Source organism: Varanus komodoensis, unplaced genomic scaffold, assembly GCF_004798865.1.
Source record: "Varanus komodoensis strain SLA01 unplaced genomic scaffold, ASM479886v1 scaffold2, whole genome shotgun sequence".
Classification (NCBI taxonomy): domain Eukaryota; kingdom Metazoa; phylum Chordata; class Lepidosauria; order Squamata; family Varanidae; genus Varanus; species Varanus komodoensis.
Window position 1 is genome coordinate 51777713 of NW_025335568.1, and position 16248 is coordinate 51793960.

At 42.1% G+C, this 16248-nt stretch overlaps 1 protein-coding gene across 1 annotated transcript in view; it reads left to right on the forward strand.

Moving 5' to 3' along the window:
- Positions 1-16248, forward strand: part of KCNH1 (potassium voltage-gated channel subfamily H member 1) — a 274699-nt gene that overhangs the window by 70162 nt on the left and 188289 nt on the right. The window contains exon 7 of the mRNA XM_044428808.1: positions 8345-8771. Coding sequence (XP_044284743.1) covers positions 8345-8771 — 427 coding nt within the window. The remainder of the gene's footprint in view (positions 1-8344; positions 8772-16248) is intronic.

A 16248-nucleotide genomic window follows, 5' to 3' on the forward strand; every position in this document is an offset into this window, starting at 1 on the left:
GGTGCCAAGTCTGATCCTTCCTTGTATTCAGGAGAAAGTGAGCAATGGATTGTGTGCAGATCCTAGTGGGCAGCCTCTTTATGCCTAGCTTGAGCACACACAAGATTTTGAGGCAGGATCTGTGAGCATGAGGCAGTGTCTTTAGAAGAGAGGTGAGGATTTGTGTGTGTGTGTGTGTGGGGAGGGGTGTCCCTGGGTAATGAAGAAGGAATGGTTCTTCCCAGCCCCACTGTTTGGGGCCCCTTATTGGTCAGACAGCACCTGGAGCTGCAGCGTTGCTGAAGCCATGAAAGTATGCTTGGATAGGAAACATCTGGGAGCCCTTTGTGCAGGCAGAAGAAAATAAATATTTCAGCAAGTACATGCACTTAAAAATTAGCGCAGGATAGAATTGCTAACTCATGCTGATCCAAGATCTCCAAGTTCATAACAGGGCTCTTGAACAAGGGCTGCCTGTGGGTCATGTGTGTTGCTTTTGGGTTAAAGAAGTGCTCTCTTTTTATGTATGGGGGCAGATGGGATAAATTACTCCCTACTCCCTTGTGACTCAGAGTTCTGTGAAATTGCAAGCCTGGACCAGTGCCACAATTCTCGCGTTCCTTCACACTGACCTAGCCTTTCAGTGGGATAAAACAAATGCCAATTTGGCAGTTTAATCCAAAGGGATTATGCCACTGTTGAAATGACTAGGGAGAGTCAAAGGCAGAAGAAGGAAAGGAAGACCAAATAAGACATGGGTTGACCCCATAAAGGAGCCCACAGCCTGGAATTTATAAGAACTGAGCAGGGCTGTCATGGATAGGATGTTCTAGAGAGCTTTCATTCAGAGGGTTGCCATAATTTGGAAGTGACTTGATGGCACAGAACAGCATCAGCAGATAAGACTGGTAGGAAGGAGGCCATGAGCAGCTCTCAGAGACCTGGCTGGGACCTTCGTGGGGCAGGGGTGAGGATGGGACGTTGGGATGCTGTGCCCCAGGCCACATTTGAATGAGACCCTGATCCCAGAGTGTAGCTGACATGTACCCAGCTTATTTGTTTATTTATTTAAAACATCTCAGGACAGTTTACAATATATTGAAAAATTAAAAAACATAGCAAACATTACCATACACATTTAAACAATGACAAATAAAAACAATAAAAATCACAATAAGAATAAAAAATATAAAAGCAAATATAAGTTCTAATAGAACTAATTATGAAATTAATAGAATCAGAGCAAGTTAAACAAACAGCCCCAGTGTCATATAAAATACATAAACTAAAAATATAAAATTGTAATGGTTAAAATACTGTGAAAATAAAAAGGTTTTGGCCTGGCACTGAAAAGTATAGGGTGTTGGCATCAGCTGCACCTCTCCTAGGAGCTGGTTCCATGGCTGAAAAGGCCCTTCTTTGGGTAGTTAGCCTTTTTACATCCTTCAGAGCAGGTTCCTAAAGAAGGACCTCTGCCGATGACCTTAGGGTCTGGGCAGATGTTTATGGGAGGAAAGGCACCACTTTGAATCCTGTCCTTTAGGGGGAACTCCTTCCAGAACAGGGCAGATGTCATCCAACTGGACAAAGGACCTACTTACTAACAGGACCTCAGTCTTGTTTAGATTAAGCCTCAATTAATTAGCCCTCATACAATCCATCACCTTCGCCCAGACACTGGTTCAGCACTGAGATAGCCACACCTGCATCAGATAAAAAAGAGGGGTAGAGTGTCATAAGTATATTGATGAAACTTCAACCCAAACCAAACCTCTGGATGACCTCTCCCAGCAGTTCCATGTAGACGTTAAACAATATGGGGAGAAAGTATGGATCCCAGTGGCATTCCATGCTGCAAAAGCCATGATGCTGACCCATACTCCTCTAGAACCACCTTCAGGAAACAGCTGGCCAGGTAGTAATGGAACTACTGCAAAGCAGTGTCTCCCACTCCCAACCTCACCAGCCTCTCCAGAAGGAAACCATGATAAATGGTATCAAAAGCCACTGAGATGTCCAGGAGAACCAACAGGAACACACTCCTCTTGTCTTTCTACCAGCAAAGGTAGAAAGGTCGTTATTTGTTTTTCAGCGCCAGGTTAAGACCTTTTTATTCCAACAATATTTTAATAACTTTTAATATTGGTTTAATATGTTTTAAATCTGCAGCCAGGGTGAATCTGAAATTTATTTGTATTCTGTTTTATATAATTTTTTATTTATTTATGTAAGCCGTTCTGAGGCCTTCGCAACAGGATGGCATATAAATATTCTAAATAAATAAATAAATAAATAAATAAAATAAAGGTAATCCTACGGAGTGACCAAGGTTATCTCCATGCCAAACCCAGGCCTAAAGCCAGACCGAATTAGATTAAGATAGTCAATTTCCTCCAAGAGTACCTGGAGCTGTTGCACCACTGCCCACTCATGCACTTTTCCCAAGAAGGGATTGTTGGCCAAAGATCTATAGTTGTTGATGTCATCCAGATCCAAGGAGCCTTCTTTGGGACCCAGTCACTGCCGCCTTTAAAGAAGCTGGGACCTTAGCTTGTGGGAGCTAAGTGCTTTGACTTCCATGGAAGTAATAAATAGCCAGTTCCAGTTATTTCTGTTACTTACAGGGATGAAACATATTTTGATCTCACTCATGCCAGTTGCATGACCGTGGACATCCTATGTTCCACAATACTTTTGCATGAAAACAATTATAGGGGTGATCCCATGCAATATTAGACAAAAAGGGTCTACAACTCCCAGCCTGCCCAGACAACATGCTGGATGTTGTAGGCCTACTTTTGTCTAAACTTGCATAAGAGTGTGCCCTGACAGGGTTTGATCCAGGGGATCAAGCTGCTAGTGCAAAGGCTCTGCCGTCTGCAGAAAGTCCACTTGAATCCTTGCACAAGTGTCAAATGCAATACTATGAATCCTTTGGCCCATACCACTGCAGGAGCACTTTCATGAATCATTGCAACTTCATTATGCAAAATGTTGCTTGCTACATTTTATTATGTGAAATGTTATTTTTTGGTGTCCTAGTTATTTGTGCAATTGTTAGCCAAGCACTAATCATTAATAGTAACCATGAACCACACCATCTCTTGTACTTTTCCTGCTACCATTACACTAGATACAATCCACAAGAATTGTTATAAATCCTACTGAATCGTGTAAATGGGCCTAGAACAGACTTCTCCAACCTGATGCTCTCTAGATGGGAGAACATAACTCCCATCACCTCCAGCTGCCCTTGGCCAGTGGTCAAGAATCCAAGTTTTTCCCATCTTCAGGCTGGGTATGGCTGTCCTAGGGAATTATGGAGAGCTCACTGCAGACAGTCAAGCCATTCCTATACCTGCACTGGTTCCACAGCTGGGGCTTCTTCTCAAGGATCATTCCCCAAGGCAAGTATCAAATCTTGAACTAAAAAGGGGTCAAAGCAGCAGCCTTTTAGAATACAAGAAACTGTACAAGTCACATGATGTGATGCAAGTCATATCATGCGGACTATTTTATACAGTACCAAAGATGCCAGAAAAGTAGTTATGCTGGTGAAACTAAAGGACATTTAGAATTGCAAATATGCTTGCATCTCAGCATGATCAGAGTCAAGAATTGCTGGCTCCAGCTTGAGTCCACTTTTCCCAGCTTGACAACTCTCCTTTGGGCTGCTCTGCCCTTGTCTTAATAGAAACCCTGCCTAACACTTACAAAAGACATGCCTGAGAATTAGAATTCATCACCATACTGGACAATACATGGTTCAAATGAAGATCTAGCCCAAGCACTTCCATTTCTCAGCCATGACAACCTTCTTTGTAAATACCAAATGCTTATAAAATGAAACTATTAGCAGTGGAAATGCTACCTGGATCTCAGCTTTCCTAAAAGCTTGCTATTAACAGAGCACAGTTGCACAATGTTTCAATTCAGATGGTTTTCACTCACTTTTATTCCATTGTGCTCTTTATATACATTTGGATTTTTACTCTTTTTTTACACTGATCGATGGAGAGTGCTTGGAAATGTCCATATTCTTGTGCTAGCCTAAGAGGTGAGTTGTATGTTTCACATAACATTACTTCCCTAGTGAGTTCCCATCACCTGCCTTGTTGTCCCAGACTGCCAGTGACCTAGTTCTCACATAATGACCAATTCCTGGGTTAAATAACCTAGAAGTTGGTGTGGCTACACAGGAGCAAGAGAACAAGTGTGCAGTTTCCATCCCACCTACCTCTTGCTCTTTTGGAAAGGACTTTGACAAGCAACCATTTTGTGACATCTGGACTCAGGGACATGGTTTGTTTAGGGGTTAAGCAACATGGAGTTAGCCAAACAAAAGCCCTGGTTTGTTATCAGCCCTGAGGTCTATCCTGAGCAGCATCACTATTATTGGTCAGTATTGTTGGGGGTGCCTCTTGGTTCTAATTTATGGAACAGAAGCAGATGTGAAGGCAATGCCAGTTGGAAACTGAGGGGGCATAACCAGAGAGGAGAGACAGACCACAGAAAAGGGGCAGGCAATACGCTATTCATGGGCACCAAATCACTCCCAGATACCCTTTCTTGGGGCCTGCCAAGGTGCCCCATCCCTCCAACTTATTTATTTTTTAAAGTTTTTATTTGGCAGCTTAGAAAGCAAAGGAGTTGCTCTCCTCTTCTTTCTTTGTGAATGCCTCTGAACCATATGTGGCACTCAGAGACATTCTGAGGAGATGAAGAAGGCCATGACTCTCATTCGCAGTGTGCCCATTTTGTGCTGGTGCCCAGGACTGCTTCTCAAATTGCCAGATGTGCCCACAGACCTACACAGGTCACCCGCCTCTGCCACAGAGACAGTAAATGGGTACAACAACCTATGCAGGTCACCTAGAGCAGCCTTCCCCAACCTTGTGCCTTCCAGACATGTTTGGACTACACCACCCAGAATTCCTGGTTGATGGCCCTGCTGGATGGCAATTCTGGGAGCTGCAGTCCAAATGCCTCCATAGACCACCAGGTTGGAGAAGGCTGACCTAGAGAATGCCAAAGAGCTTGCCAAAAAAGTATGGGGCAATGTTGCCGTGGTATGTCTATGCCTAGAGAGACTGCCTAACTATTTCATTTAATTTTTAAAGCTTGACTTTCTGAGCCCTGAAACAAAATGGAATGTAAACAGAGAATATCTGGGAGGAAAGCAATTTGATGGCAATATTATCCAGTTTTTCTATTTTATTTGTCGTATTTGTTATATTTATACCCCACCTATTTTTCTTCAAGGAGCTCAAGGCAGCTGACACAATCCTCCTTCTCTTCTCAAATATCCTCACAAAAACGCTGTGAAGTAGGTTAGGTTGAGAGTCCATGACTGCCCAAAGACATCCAGCAAGCTTTGTGGCCAACCTGAAACTCCGGGATCCTAGCCCAACACTTTAAACACTTTAACCACTGGCTCTGTACAGATGCCTCACAAAAGGCATATGAACAGAGTATGACAGTTCCACATTAATTTCCACCATGAATATACAGGTTTCTGAGTTTGCCTTTGGGTTTAAAGTAAATAGAGGGCAAATGCATGTGACTACATGATGCATTTAATTACTCTTATTAGATTATGCATTCAGGATGAACTTTCACTGAAAAGACAAGGAAATCATACAGACTGAGAGGATATTATTTGAATAAATAGGAGTTTAATCAATTCATTGGGAAACTACTAGAAACAACTGGGACTCCCCTCTGCATGGCTTTTCTTCAGTTTTCGAGGGGGAAAGTGCTTGCTTTGCACAAATACTTGTGGCATCCCTTCCCCGTGGTCACTGCATCCTGTCATGCTCTGTTTTCAACATGATTTGGCAGCAGGGTGGCTGATAGATGAGGAAGGGCTTTTTCGGTATGTCTCTTACCAAAGCAATTTGCCAGGCTTCCTGTGTGCTGAATCTTGGAAAGATGGTAGAGAGCACCTTGGGTTGGTAAGCGTGATAGGGAGATGCTGCATTGATATTGCAGAAGGGTTAAGGAGGCCTTTTTGAAACTTCATAAGGGGAATTCCTGGTCACTTTCTGGGGAATTCCAGAATTCAGCTTCTGGTGTGTGTGTGTGTTTTTAGGCTGTAATCCTATGTATTCCTGGGAATAAGTTCAATTGATTGCCATGGGACTTACTTCTGAATAGATGTATGTATTTTATTTACTTATTTAACGGATTTATATGCTGCTAGAATAGCCCATATTGTACACAGGCCTACACAGCTCATATGTTGTGTTTTTAGCAATGTCTGGTGTTTGATACAAGCTGTAAGATACCTCAAGGATTCTTTTTAGTCATGTGGTAACACACAGTTAAAAAAAATAGTAACCAACAAGGATGCTCTTTTGAAGATGCTCACTTTGTTGTTGTTGCTCAAACACCCCTGCTCTCATGCAAAACTCCAAAGGGGATTCTGCCCGAGTGTTTGCTAACACCACTGATACTGTTTCTGCAATAACTGTATTGTTCATATTAAGCTTGCCTTAATGTTTTAATTGGAGCAGCGAGGTCGGTGCTTTGCCTCCCAGGAGTGCATCATGTTTTGAAGCAGGGGCAGGGAAGAAGCAGAGGAAGCATCTACATGAATGCCTGCACAGATCTCTATCTGTTTCTTATTTTTAATGGTGCTTTCTGGGAATTTAATAGCTATAATATTGATTTTAAGCTGCTAGCCAATAGCCATCTTTATTCTGAAATAATATGAAAGCACTGTAATAGTACAACATTATTTTACAACATATATTGCTGAACGTTGCCAAATACAGGGGTCAAAAAAGATCAAGGTTTGTACAGACTAACTGATAGCATAAATAAAGATGTAATATATGATCTCAATGAAGAAGACACCTTCTGAGATTCCATAGGGAGCATCCTATAGAAACAGAAACAGAGCGAGTCAGAAGGGGTCTCCTGGGCCATCTAGTCTGACCCCTGGCTCCACCATGTGCATGCCCACTAATACCTCTCTTGATCTAGAAGCCACACTTCTGGCCATGCTACCAAGGGTGGCATTCGCCCTCTTGACTGCTGCATCACGCTGCTGATTCATGTTTAGCCTGCATTTGATCAGTACCCTGAGATCCCTTTCACAAGCTGCTCCCCAGCCACTTGACCCCTAACCTGTACTTATGACACCCATTCCTATGCCCCAAGTGCAAGACCTTGCACTTATCCTCATTGAATGCTATCCTGTTGTTCCCTGCCCACTTCCATTTCCTGTTCAGATACTTCTGGATTTGGAGTACTTGCTACTCAGGTGTGGCCACCACCCCCATTTTAGTATCATCTGAAAATTGATCAGCAGACTGGTCAACCCCTCTCCAGGCCATTGATGAAAAGATTGAACAGGATCGGTCCCAGGACAGAGCTCTGGGGGACCCCGCTCGTCATTGGCCACCATCTTGATGATTCCCCACTATGTTGCTGCTGCACCTCTGCTAGTTCTGCTGTGCTAGGGAAAGAGACCACTGGAGCAGCACCTAAAGGTGAGCAGCATTGCTTGTTTCCAAAATAGGGCAGGTCAGCAGAGTTCCCTTTTGTAAGCTCCACTGATGTGCTTTGTTCTGGAAACAGCCGTTTCTGTTCACGTCTGGTTTTTTTCCAGCAGCCACTAGCTCCTGTTGCACTAGTGGCCCATTCACTAGCACATGCCATACCTGTTAGCTTGGGATGCTCATTTCACTAAAATGAACTCAGTGTAGGAAACCAAGAACAGTTCAGGTGTCTTTCACTGGCAGCACTGTGATGACGACATGTCTAGAGTAATTTCTTCTTGTTTGTGCAGTATCTGTGTTCCTGTCCTGGTCTCCATATTTCTGCCCATTTATGAGATGTGTGAAGAACAATACTGGCTCTAGGTCAAGGATGGCCCACTCCTGGTGGTCCTGGGCTCAGTCATACCCCCCCCGGGTGAATCCAGTGGCTGCTATCGCACCACTGAATTTGGCAGTTCAGCAGCAACTGCCCCTCCCGCAATTTCCCTCCAAAGCAAGGGAATTGCATGGTTTGTTTTAAAGCGATATTGTGCTCCCGGATGCTTCCAGGAGCCTGATTTGGCCTTAAAATAAGGTGCACACTCCCTGTATGCCTTGTGTAAAAGGGAGACTGGTAGCTTTTTTTCATTGCTGCACCACTAAATTTGACTTGCAAATTCAGCAGTGCAGTGAGGGCTGCAAAATGGACCAAATGATCACACATATCCTGCTAGGTGCCTGCTTTTGATGAACTAACTAGCAGTTAGTCTTTGACATAAAAAGGGCTCTGAACTCTGAGCTTTTGAGCTCTGACTGTTCTTTGCAAACATTAAATCCTTGAATGCCGAATTCTCATGGACTGTTTTGCTTTGTTCTTCTAGGGCATCAGCAGTCTGTTCAGTTCCCTTAAAGTAGTGAGGCTCCTTCGGCTGGGTCGTGTGGCCCGAAAATTGGATCATTACATTGAATATGGAGCAGCTGTCTTGGTTCTTTTGGTGTGTGTCTTTGGTCTTGCAGCCCATTGGCTGGCCTGCATTTGGTACAGCATTGGGGACTATGAAGTTTTCAATGAGGATAAAAACACAATAAGAAATGAAAGTTGGCTCTACCAGCTGGGGGAGTCCATAGGATCGCCTTATCAACTGAACACGACCACTGGAAAATGGGAAGGGGGGCCAAGCAAGGATTCGGTTTATATCTCTTCATTATACTTTACGATGACTAGTCTCACCAGTGTTGGATTTGGGAACATTGCACCAACCACTGATGGAGAGAAGATCTTTGCGGTTGCCATGATGATGATTGGCTGTAAGTACCACAAGATTAATTTTCAATATACAAAGTTGTGCTTTACCTGTTTTTCTGCAAACTGCCGCAGTTTTCATTGGGTTGGATCCTAGGGTACCTGAAGCATAAATCTGCTAACTGGATGCTCTCACAGGTGAAAGTGTGGGGCAAGGGAATTTTTACAGCTTTATTTTGCCACCATGTTCCTGAAAATCTGCTCTGGAGGGTTGGGGTAATCTTGAGTGTAACACAGGAGTTGGGGCTGCAGAGTGGTGGGAACATGAACAACAATTGCTACTGCTTCTTCCTTCAGTGAGTGCTCTGCTGTATTTGAGTCATGTTTGAGACTAGAAGGATCAGCCTGGATTCAAATCAATATGCGCATGGAATAATGACTAAGCCAACTATCATCTAAACCTGAAAAAATGTGGGTGGACTATTTTACGGTACACTAGGTACAACATCCCTATCAAAAGTTTAGGTTGTTCTTTGATCTATTAATAAGTTTTTTGTTCAGTCATATATCTTTCCGTGTCTTTCTTCATGTCCTATGCATATCTACTCGCAATAAACCCAACTGACTTAAATAAGACTTATTCCCATATAAGTGTATGTAGGATAGTAATCTTATTTTTTAACTAATGCATAGAAAGAAAATATTTAAATTAGGCCAGTTATAATAGTGTGGAATCCTATATTCTCCTAAACAACAGTAGTACTAGTTACTTGGTTTAATTTTGCTTTCCCCATATGACTTGACTGCGGTAGCTATTTGGAAATAACTTTGCCTTATGTTATGTGTTGATCATATGAGGTTTGGTTGTCCTGGTGTTCTTCTTGCTTCTCTAGCCTTTAGGATAACAGAGGTTGTGTTTTCTAGTATATTTTTCCATATTAACATTTTGAAATCAGAGTAGGACATCTCACTCATCTGCAGGAAAAAATTCAAATGAATCTTCCTTTTCATAGAATCATAGAATAGTAGAGTTGGAAGTGGACAGAGGGCTGTTGGATCCAACCCCTACTCAGTGTGAGGCTCCACGTTAAACCAGCCCTCTCAGAAGGCTGTCCAGTTGCATCTTGAATGTCTCTAGTGTGGGAGAGCCCACAACCTCCCTAGGTAATTGGTTTCATTCTCGTATTGCTCTAACAATTAGGACATTTTTGTGATATCTAGCCAGAATCTGGCTTCCTGTACCTTGAGCCCATTATTCTGTGTCTTGTTTTCTCTGGGATGATTGAGAAGAGATCCTGGCCTTCCTCTTTGCAACAGCCTTTCAAGTACTTGTAGAGTGCTATCGTATCTCCCCTTTTCTCAAGGCTAAACGTTCTCAGTTCTTTCACTCTCTCCTCACAGGGCACTGTCTCCAGTCCCTGGATCATCCTTGTTGTCCTCTTCTGATCCCTTTTCAGCTTGTCTGCATCTTTCTTAAACTTTGGTGCCCAGAATTGGGCACAGTACTCTAGATAAGGTCCAATTAGTGCTGAGTATAGGGGAACTAGTACTTCATTGGATTTGGAAGTGATACTTCTACTAATGCAGCCTAAAATGGCTTTTGCCCTTTTGCAGCCACATCCCATTCCTGATTTATATACAGCTTGTGATCTACAACACTTCTCACTTGCATTATTGTTGATCCAAGTATTCCTCATCTTGAGGCACTGCATTTGGTTTCTTTTTCCTAGATGCAGAACTTGGCATTTCATTCTGTTGTTTTCAGCCCAGTGCTCCAACCTATCAAGATCACTTTATGTTTTCTTTCAGTCTTCCAGGGGATTAGCTATCCCACCCGGTTTTGTGTCACCTGCAAATCTTATAATTGTTCCCTGCACTTCTCATCCAAATCATTAGCTAAAATGTTGAAGAGCACTGGGCCCAGGACTGAACCCTGTGGCACCCTCCTTGTTCCCTTCTTTGGCTTTGGAGAACTTGCCTGTAACAGTAGAGAGTGCATGTTTTACAGAACAAATGCCCTCTTGCAGATCAGATTACTAAACTGTGATCTATCATTGTACAGATTTGTTCATTCACATATAGGTGATTTGTTCAGAGAAAGCAGAAGTGTTAGTCGTGCTTGTGTAACCCAACCTTTGGCTGGCTTAGAGTCATTTCATATTCTGTAACAATTTCCAGAAGGGTAGGCAGGATAATCTGTTGCAGCAAAAGCAAAAGCCTGTGGCACTTGAAGGACCGAGGCATTATTATGGCATGAGCTTTTGTGAAAGTGGAGGATGCCCATGAAAGATGATGCCACAATAATATGGGATTCCTTAAGATGCCACAGGACTCCACTTTCATATTATAGGAAGCCAATAGGTATTTGGCAAAAATGGTAGCAAGGAATGTTGACAGTGATAAGTTGATTTGGAACTTTTGCAGAATGAATTCCACCACTTATTATCTGTGATAAATATGCTATACTTTTATGAAATGCCATCAAAGGAACCTTGGTGAAATAAAAGGATCTGAGGTTGAATGAAGGACAAACATTGGACATCACCATGCAAATGTGTTGTATGCAAAGCATTTTTTATAGTCGCAAGGGAAATCCAAGAGCTCGTTGCTGGTTTAGTGACTTTAAGTTAAGAACTCCTTTAGCTTCCGCAAAATGAATATGTCTCTGCTATTCATAAAATAATCGAGTTGCTAAAGCATTTAGCACACTTGGCTATTAGTTTATTATACAAGGTTTATACGAAGGACAGTGTGTTTGTGTTGGAGTGGGGGCTATAAATGGAAAAGTGACCAGCTGCTTTCTTCATTTTATGGAGAGTGATTTTTATTTGTGTTCAAAAAATAGGTTTAAGCACAAATATTCAAACTGTCCTGTTAAAACAAATGGTGAGAGCAACAGAGCATGTGTGTTCAAAATTGGTTTCTATAGTACTCCCTTGGGAATACACAATGGGCTGTTTAACAAACAGTTCTGTATAAAACAACCAGCCGTGCATCTGTCTCGATTAAATGTGCTTGCTTTAATACACCATCTTCATGACCTTTTGATTCTCTGTTTGCAATGTTCTGCGCCTGACAACCCTTCACTGTATAAAATCCAGCTTTTTAATTGGAGTATTCAAGAGAAATATGCAAGCTCCAAATGCTTTCTCAGAGTCATGAAGATGAGCAATTCATGCCATTCTAGCATGATTAAATTTACTTCTTTCAGACCTAACAAGAAGATTTGAAAGGTTTGGAGATGCATAATGAAGGCAGTAGAAAAGACTCCAAAGTCACATAACATGTTTTCATGGGAATCAGGACTGAGAAGGAATAAATAAATTTGTGTGGGGGTGTGTTTGAGATAAACTTGTCAAGGAAAGCTAGTGGCAAGTTTCTGGACTGTTAAAGAGAGACTGGTTGGTAAAATCAAAAGGAAAATGTGTACAAGGAGTTGAAAAATACAGAGTAGAAAGAGAAATGATTCAAATGGAGGCACTTGCAGCATCTGCAGCTTGGAAACAAGCCTCTTTTGTCTAATGGGTAAAGTAACAGAAGCATAATATTACTAAAATAGCTCCATTTCAAATATTCTACGCACCTATCAAAAGCACAGCAATAGGTTTTCTGTATAAGCTAATTTGAAGCTCATGACTCACTATGAAAGAGGGACCGGGGCATTTGCAAAGACCTCTTGACACTAATTACACTGATAGTTCAAGAGATTAAAGAAAAAGCTGGTGGGATGTTTCTGGATGGTTGAAGAGAAAGGTTGTTTGCAGAAAGAATGGTTGCTGATTACATTTTGTAGGTTCCTAACCAGTAGATTCTGGAACTTATTTGGGCATGTGTGAATTCCCAGAACCAGTTCATGTGGCAATTATGGAATAAAATGTGCAGCTTCCCAACTGAAGTATATTGTATCCCCTGCTAAACCATTTATCTACTGGTGTAATGGTTCATAGGAAAAGTCTCCTGGCATTTTTCATCAGTGTTTTTTTTTTTAAATTAACCGAAGTCCATTTGTGGGTTGTTTTTAAAAGGTATAAGGTTATATACAAATTCAATGAACTTGCAGAATATCAAAGTAACAAAATCTCTTTATATATCTTTATGACATATAGTTGAGGACCTGTTTGCTAACATAATGACACAGTTGGATACTTCCCCTTAATGGGGAGATGACCAAACTTTTAAGATGATTATGTGGTGCTGGACTGCTGCCTTTAAAATGCTATTGCTGAATCTAGAATGGATGCAATACATGTCATTTCTCTTAAGTTGCCCAGTTAACCTGTGCTAATAAGGCTTTGATTTGCTGTTTTCCTAACAGACATCAGCACAAAGCATGGCATCTGGAATGTTAAGTAGTAATTCTACAATCCCTTTTTGATGTTAACTTCTTAAAACAATTTCCCCAAGGGGCTGGTGATACCCAGTGAATCATATTTACTAACAGTGATTGAGTGGATTTTTCTGAAATTGGAGTGAGGTGGCTGGTGTTTTCATTGCTTTTTAGTTTGAGTTTTCTCAAATGTATTCTACTTTGCATCTATACTAGTTGAATAACAGGAATATATTAGACTGTAATTCAGTAAAGTTTACTGAATGGTACTTATGTACAAGTAAGCATGAACAGAGTTGTTATATATTTAGGCTGATAATAGCTTATGTATGATTTATCCCATCAAATTCCAAAATGTTCTATTCTTTCCTCCCATATTTTGTCTGTAACTTGGCCACAAATGAAGAAGTGAAAAGCCAATGCAAGGAAGGCAAGGCACCAATTCACATGTCTGTGGGGTTGGCAAGGAGATGCAAAGAAGTTCAGCAGAGCGTGGAATGCAGCTCCTGATGTGCCCTCCTGATCCCAGCTAGGCACATTACTGGGGCCACTGGAACACCTCAGAGACCCTCTGATAATGATCTTAGTTAGGCTAATCAAAGAAGAGGACATGCACCACAAAAGGCCACCTATTCAGAAATAGTAATTCAAATCTATCTAATGTCTAATCACTGTGTGGAATTAGTTTCTTACCCCACATTTCCTGCAACATCAGAGCTACCTTTTCCCACCCCACAGGTCTCAATGGGGCTCATCCAAGAAATTTTGCTGCCTGAGACAGAGCCACAAATGGTGCCTCCCTCTTTGCTGTCCAGGTGCATAGCAGTACCCAGAACCAGTCAAACTCTTCTGGCACCTGGGCCAGAAAATCCTGCAAGTACCTTTCCCCTTTCCTGGCAAGGACAATACAACAATCTGCTCAGGCAGTTTGCTCAACCTCTGGGGCTTTCCTCCAAGCACCACCTCTGAGGGAGCCTCCAAGAGTGGCAACAAGGGAGGACTTTCTCTGTGGTGCCCCACCCCATCTATATAACTCCCTCCCCACTGCGGCCTGCCTGGTGCCAAGCTTGTCATCTTTTTGATGCCAGGTTAAGATGGCTCTTTATGCCAAGGTCTTTCAGTTATTTAATTACATTTGTATGCTGCCCCATAGGCCAAAGGCTCTCTGGGTGGCTCACAGTGAAGGCAAAAGCAATCAGCAGAAACTAATAAAACCATAAAACAGAAAAAAAAAACTATTAAATAAACAAGTGTGCTATGAAAACATCTTTACCTGGTGGCAGAAGTTAAGTAGTGAGGATGCCAAATGGACTTAATTGCACGCTCCATTGAAGCGTGCAATGGAGCGTGATAGCAGGAAAGGCCCTTCTCCTCGCCATCTGTCCCTACTTCATTGAGGAGGGGCATGGGGGGCACAGAGAAGGGCCTCCACTGAAAATCTTAGTGGTCTGGTGGGGATATACAGAGACAGATATCCAAGCCCCAAGCCATTTAGGGCTTTATATATTAACGTGAGCCCTTTAAATTGGTCCCAGTAGCAGCTGATGGAGGACCAGTGTGATGTGCTGTCTAGGACTGGTCCTTGTTAATAGCCACACTGCTCTGTGTTGAATTAGCTGAAATGTCCAGACCTTCTTCAAAGATTTACTTAGCTATCGAGGGCCTTAAGGGTAGCACCCATCCCAGGTGATTTTGCTTTTACAAGATAATTTTCTTGTATGCTTTAGCTGTTTTAAATTTGCTTTTATTTTTATTATAAGTGTAGTGTATTTTATTGTTTTGTTTTTATGCAGGGTTGTAAACTGCCCAGAGAGCTTCAGCTATGGGGTGGTATAGAACTAAAATAAATACTAACAAAAGCAACAACAAAATAAATTATGAATAGTTTGCTGTTTTCCATGACACCCCAAATCATGGAAAATTATTTCCATGCAAATTATTCATAATTTAATTTGTCTTGGTTTTTTAAAGGTGTGTCAAAGACCTTAGTGAGTAAGAGAAGGAGAAAAACAAATCATCTTGGTTTTTTGTATATAGTTCAGAATTTCTCCTGCCCATCACCTTTTCTTGAGGATTCTTTGAAACATACCCTAAATGGAATAAAAAGAAAGACCCAGACAGGGGAAGGAAGATGGAGAAAAGAAGAGTGGAGGGGGAGAGAGAGAATTCTCCAAGCCTGGTAGCTCCCCTTAAGGGGGTAGCGTCTCGGAGGAATTTAGGTGGCTGTGTGGGGGTTGCACACACTTAAATTACAAGGAAATGTGGCTGAGGTCCTTTTCTTGTTTTTCAGAACTGAAAAACCTATTTTAAAACTGGATTATGACAACACATCATCTTAACCCTCTTTTGATATAGTCTATATGGGAGAAATCAAAGTGGATCTGCAGAAAGAAATGTGCTGAGGCGATTAAATCTTTTACTGTGCTGAAGCTTTTGAACATTTTGTAGAAGCCAAAGGTTCCAGTCTAGGCAGTAAAAGCAATGCTTTGTGAAATACAGGCAATTTGCAGGGAGCTGTATATACTCTTCTCCCTTCCCTCTTCCAAATATAATTGCAAGCAAGCTTCTTGCAATGGGCAAGTAAGAGTAGAAAAAGAGGGAGAATGGAAGAAACAGTGAACAGACCTTGGAAGGAATGGTGGCATCCTTCCCCCTCTTGAAACAGTTGAAGCCCAGGGTGCTGCTAGGTACTGAATATACCTGGGGCTCCACCTAGCAGCACCCTGGGCTTCAACTACCTAAAAAAACTTCAATGGCGGGTGTAGGGGCGGGGCAACAGGGGAAGTAATTTAAAAAATCAGCTAATCCAGGGGGATCCAATGCAATGGAGATTATCAGGGCCTTGTGATTTATTTCAGGAGGGTGCTGGGACAGATGGTCTCCCGGAGAACTGGGCTCTCAAATGAAAGATTCAGGGCCATTCACTAAAACCATCTAATTCCATCATGCTGCACTCTCTATTTGTCTGCTAAGGGAGTAAGTTCTAAGGCCTTCTAGTAACTGGATGACTAACTGATTTCTGGAGGAAGAAGCAGGCTTGTATTCACCCAGAGGGTAGCAACTGAAGCTGTTCCAGGGAACAACTAAGTAGAACTGGAGGCTGTAGCACTTCAAAGAGGGTATGCCTTCAAAGCAGGGACAGTCCTCTGAGAGCCGTTTGCACCAAGGACTGATCTTTGCAAAGAAGGATATATGGCCACCATAGGCAGGCAGGT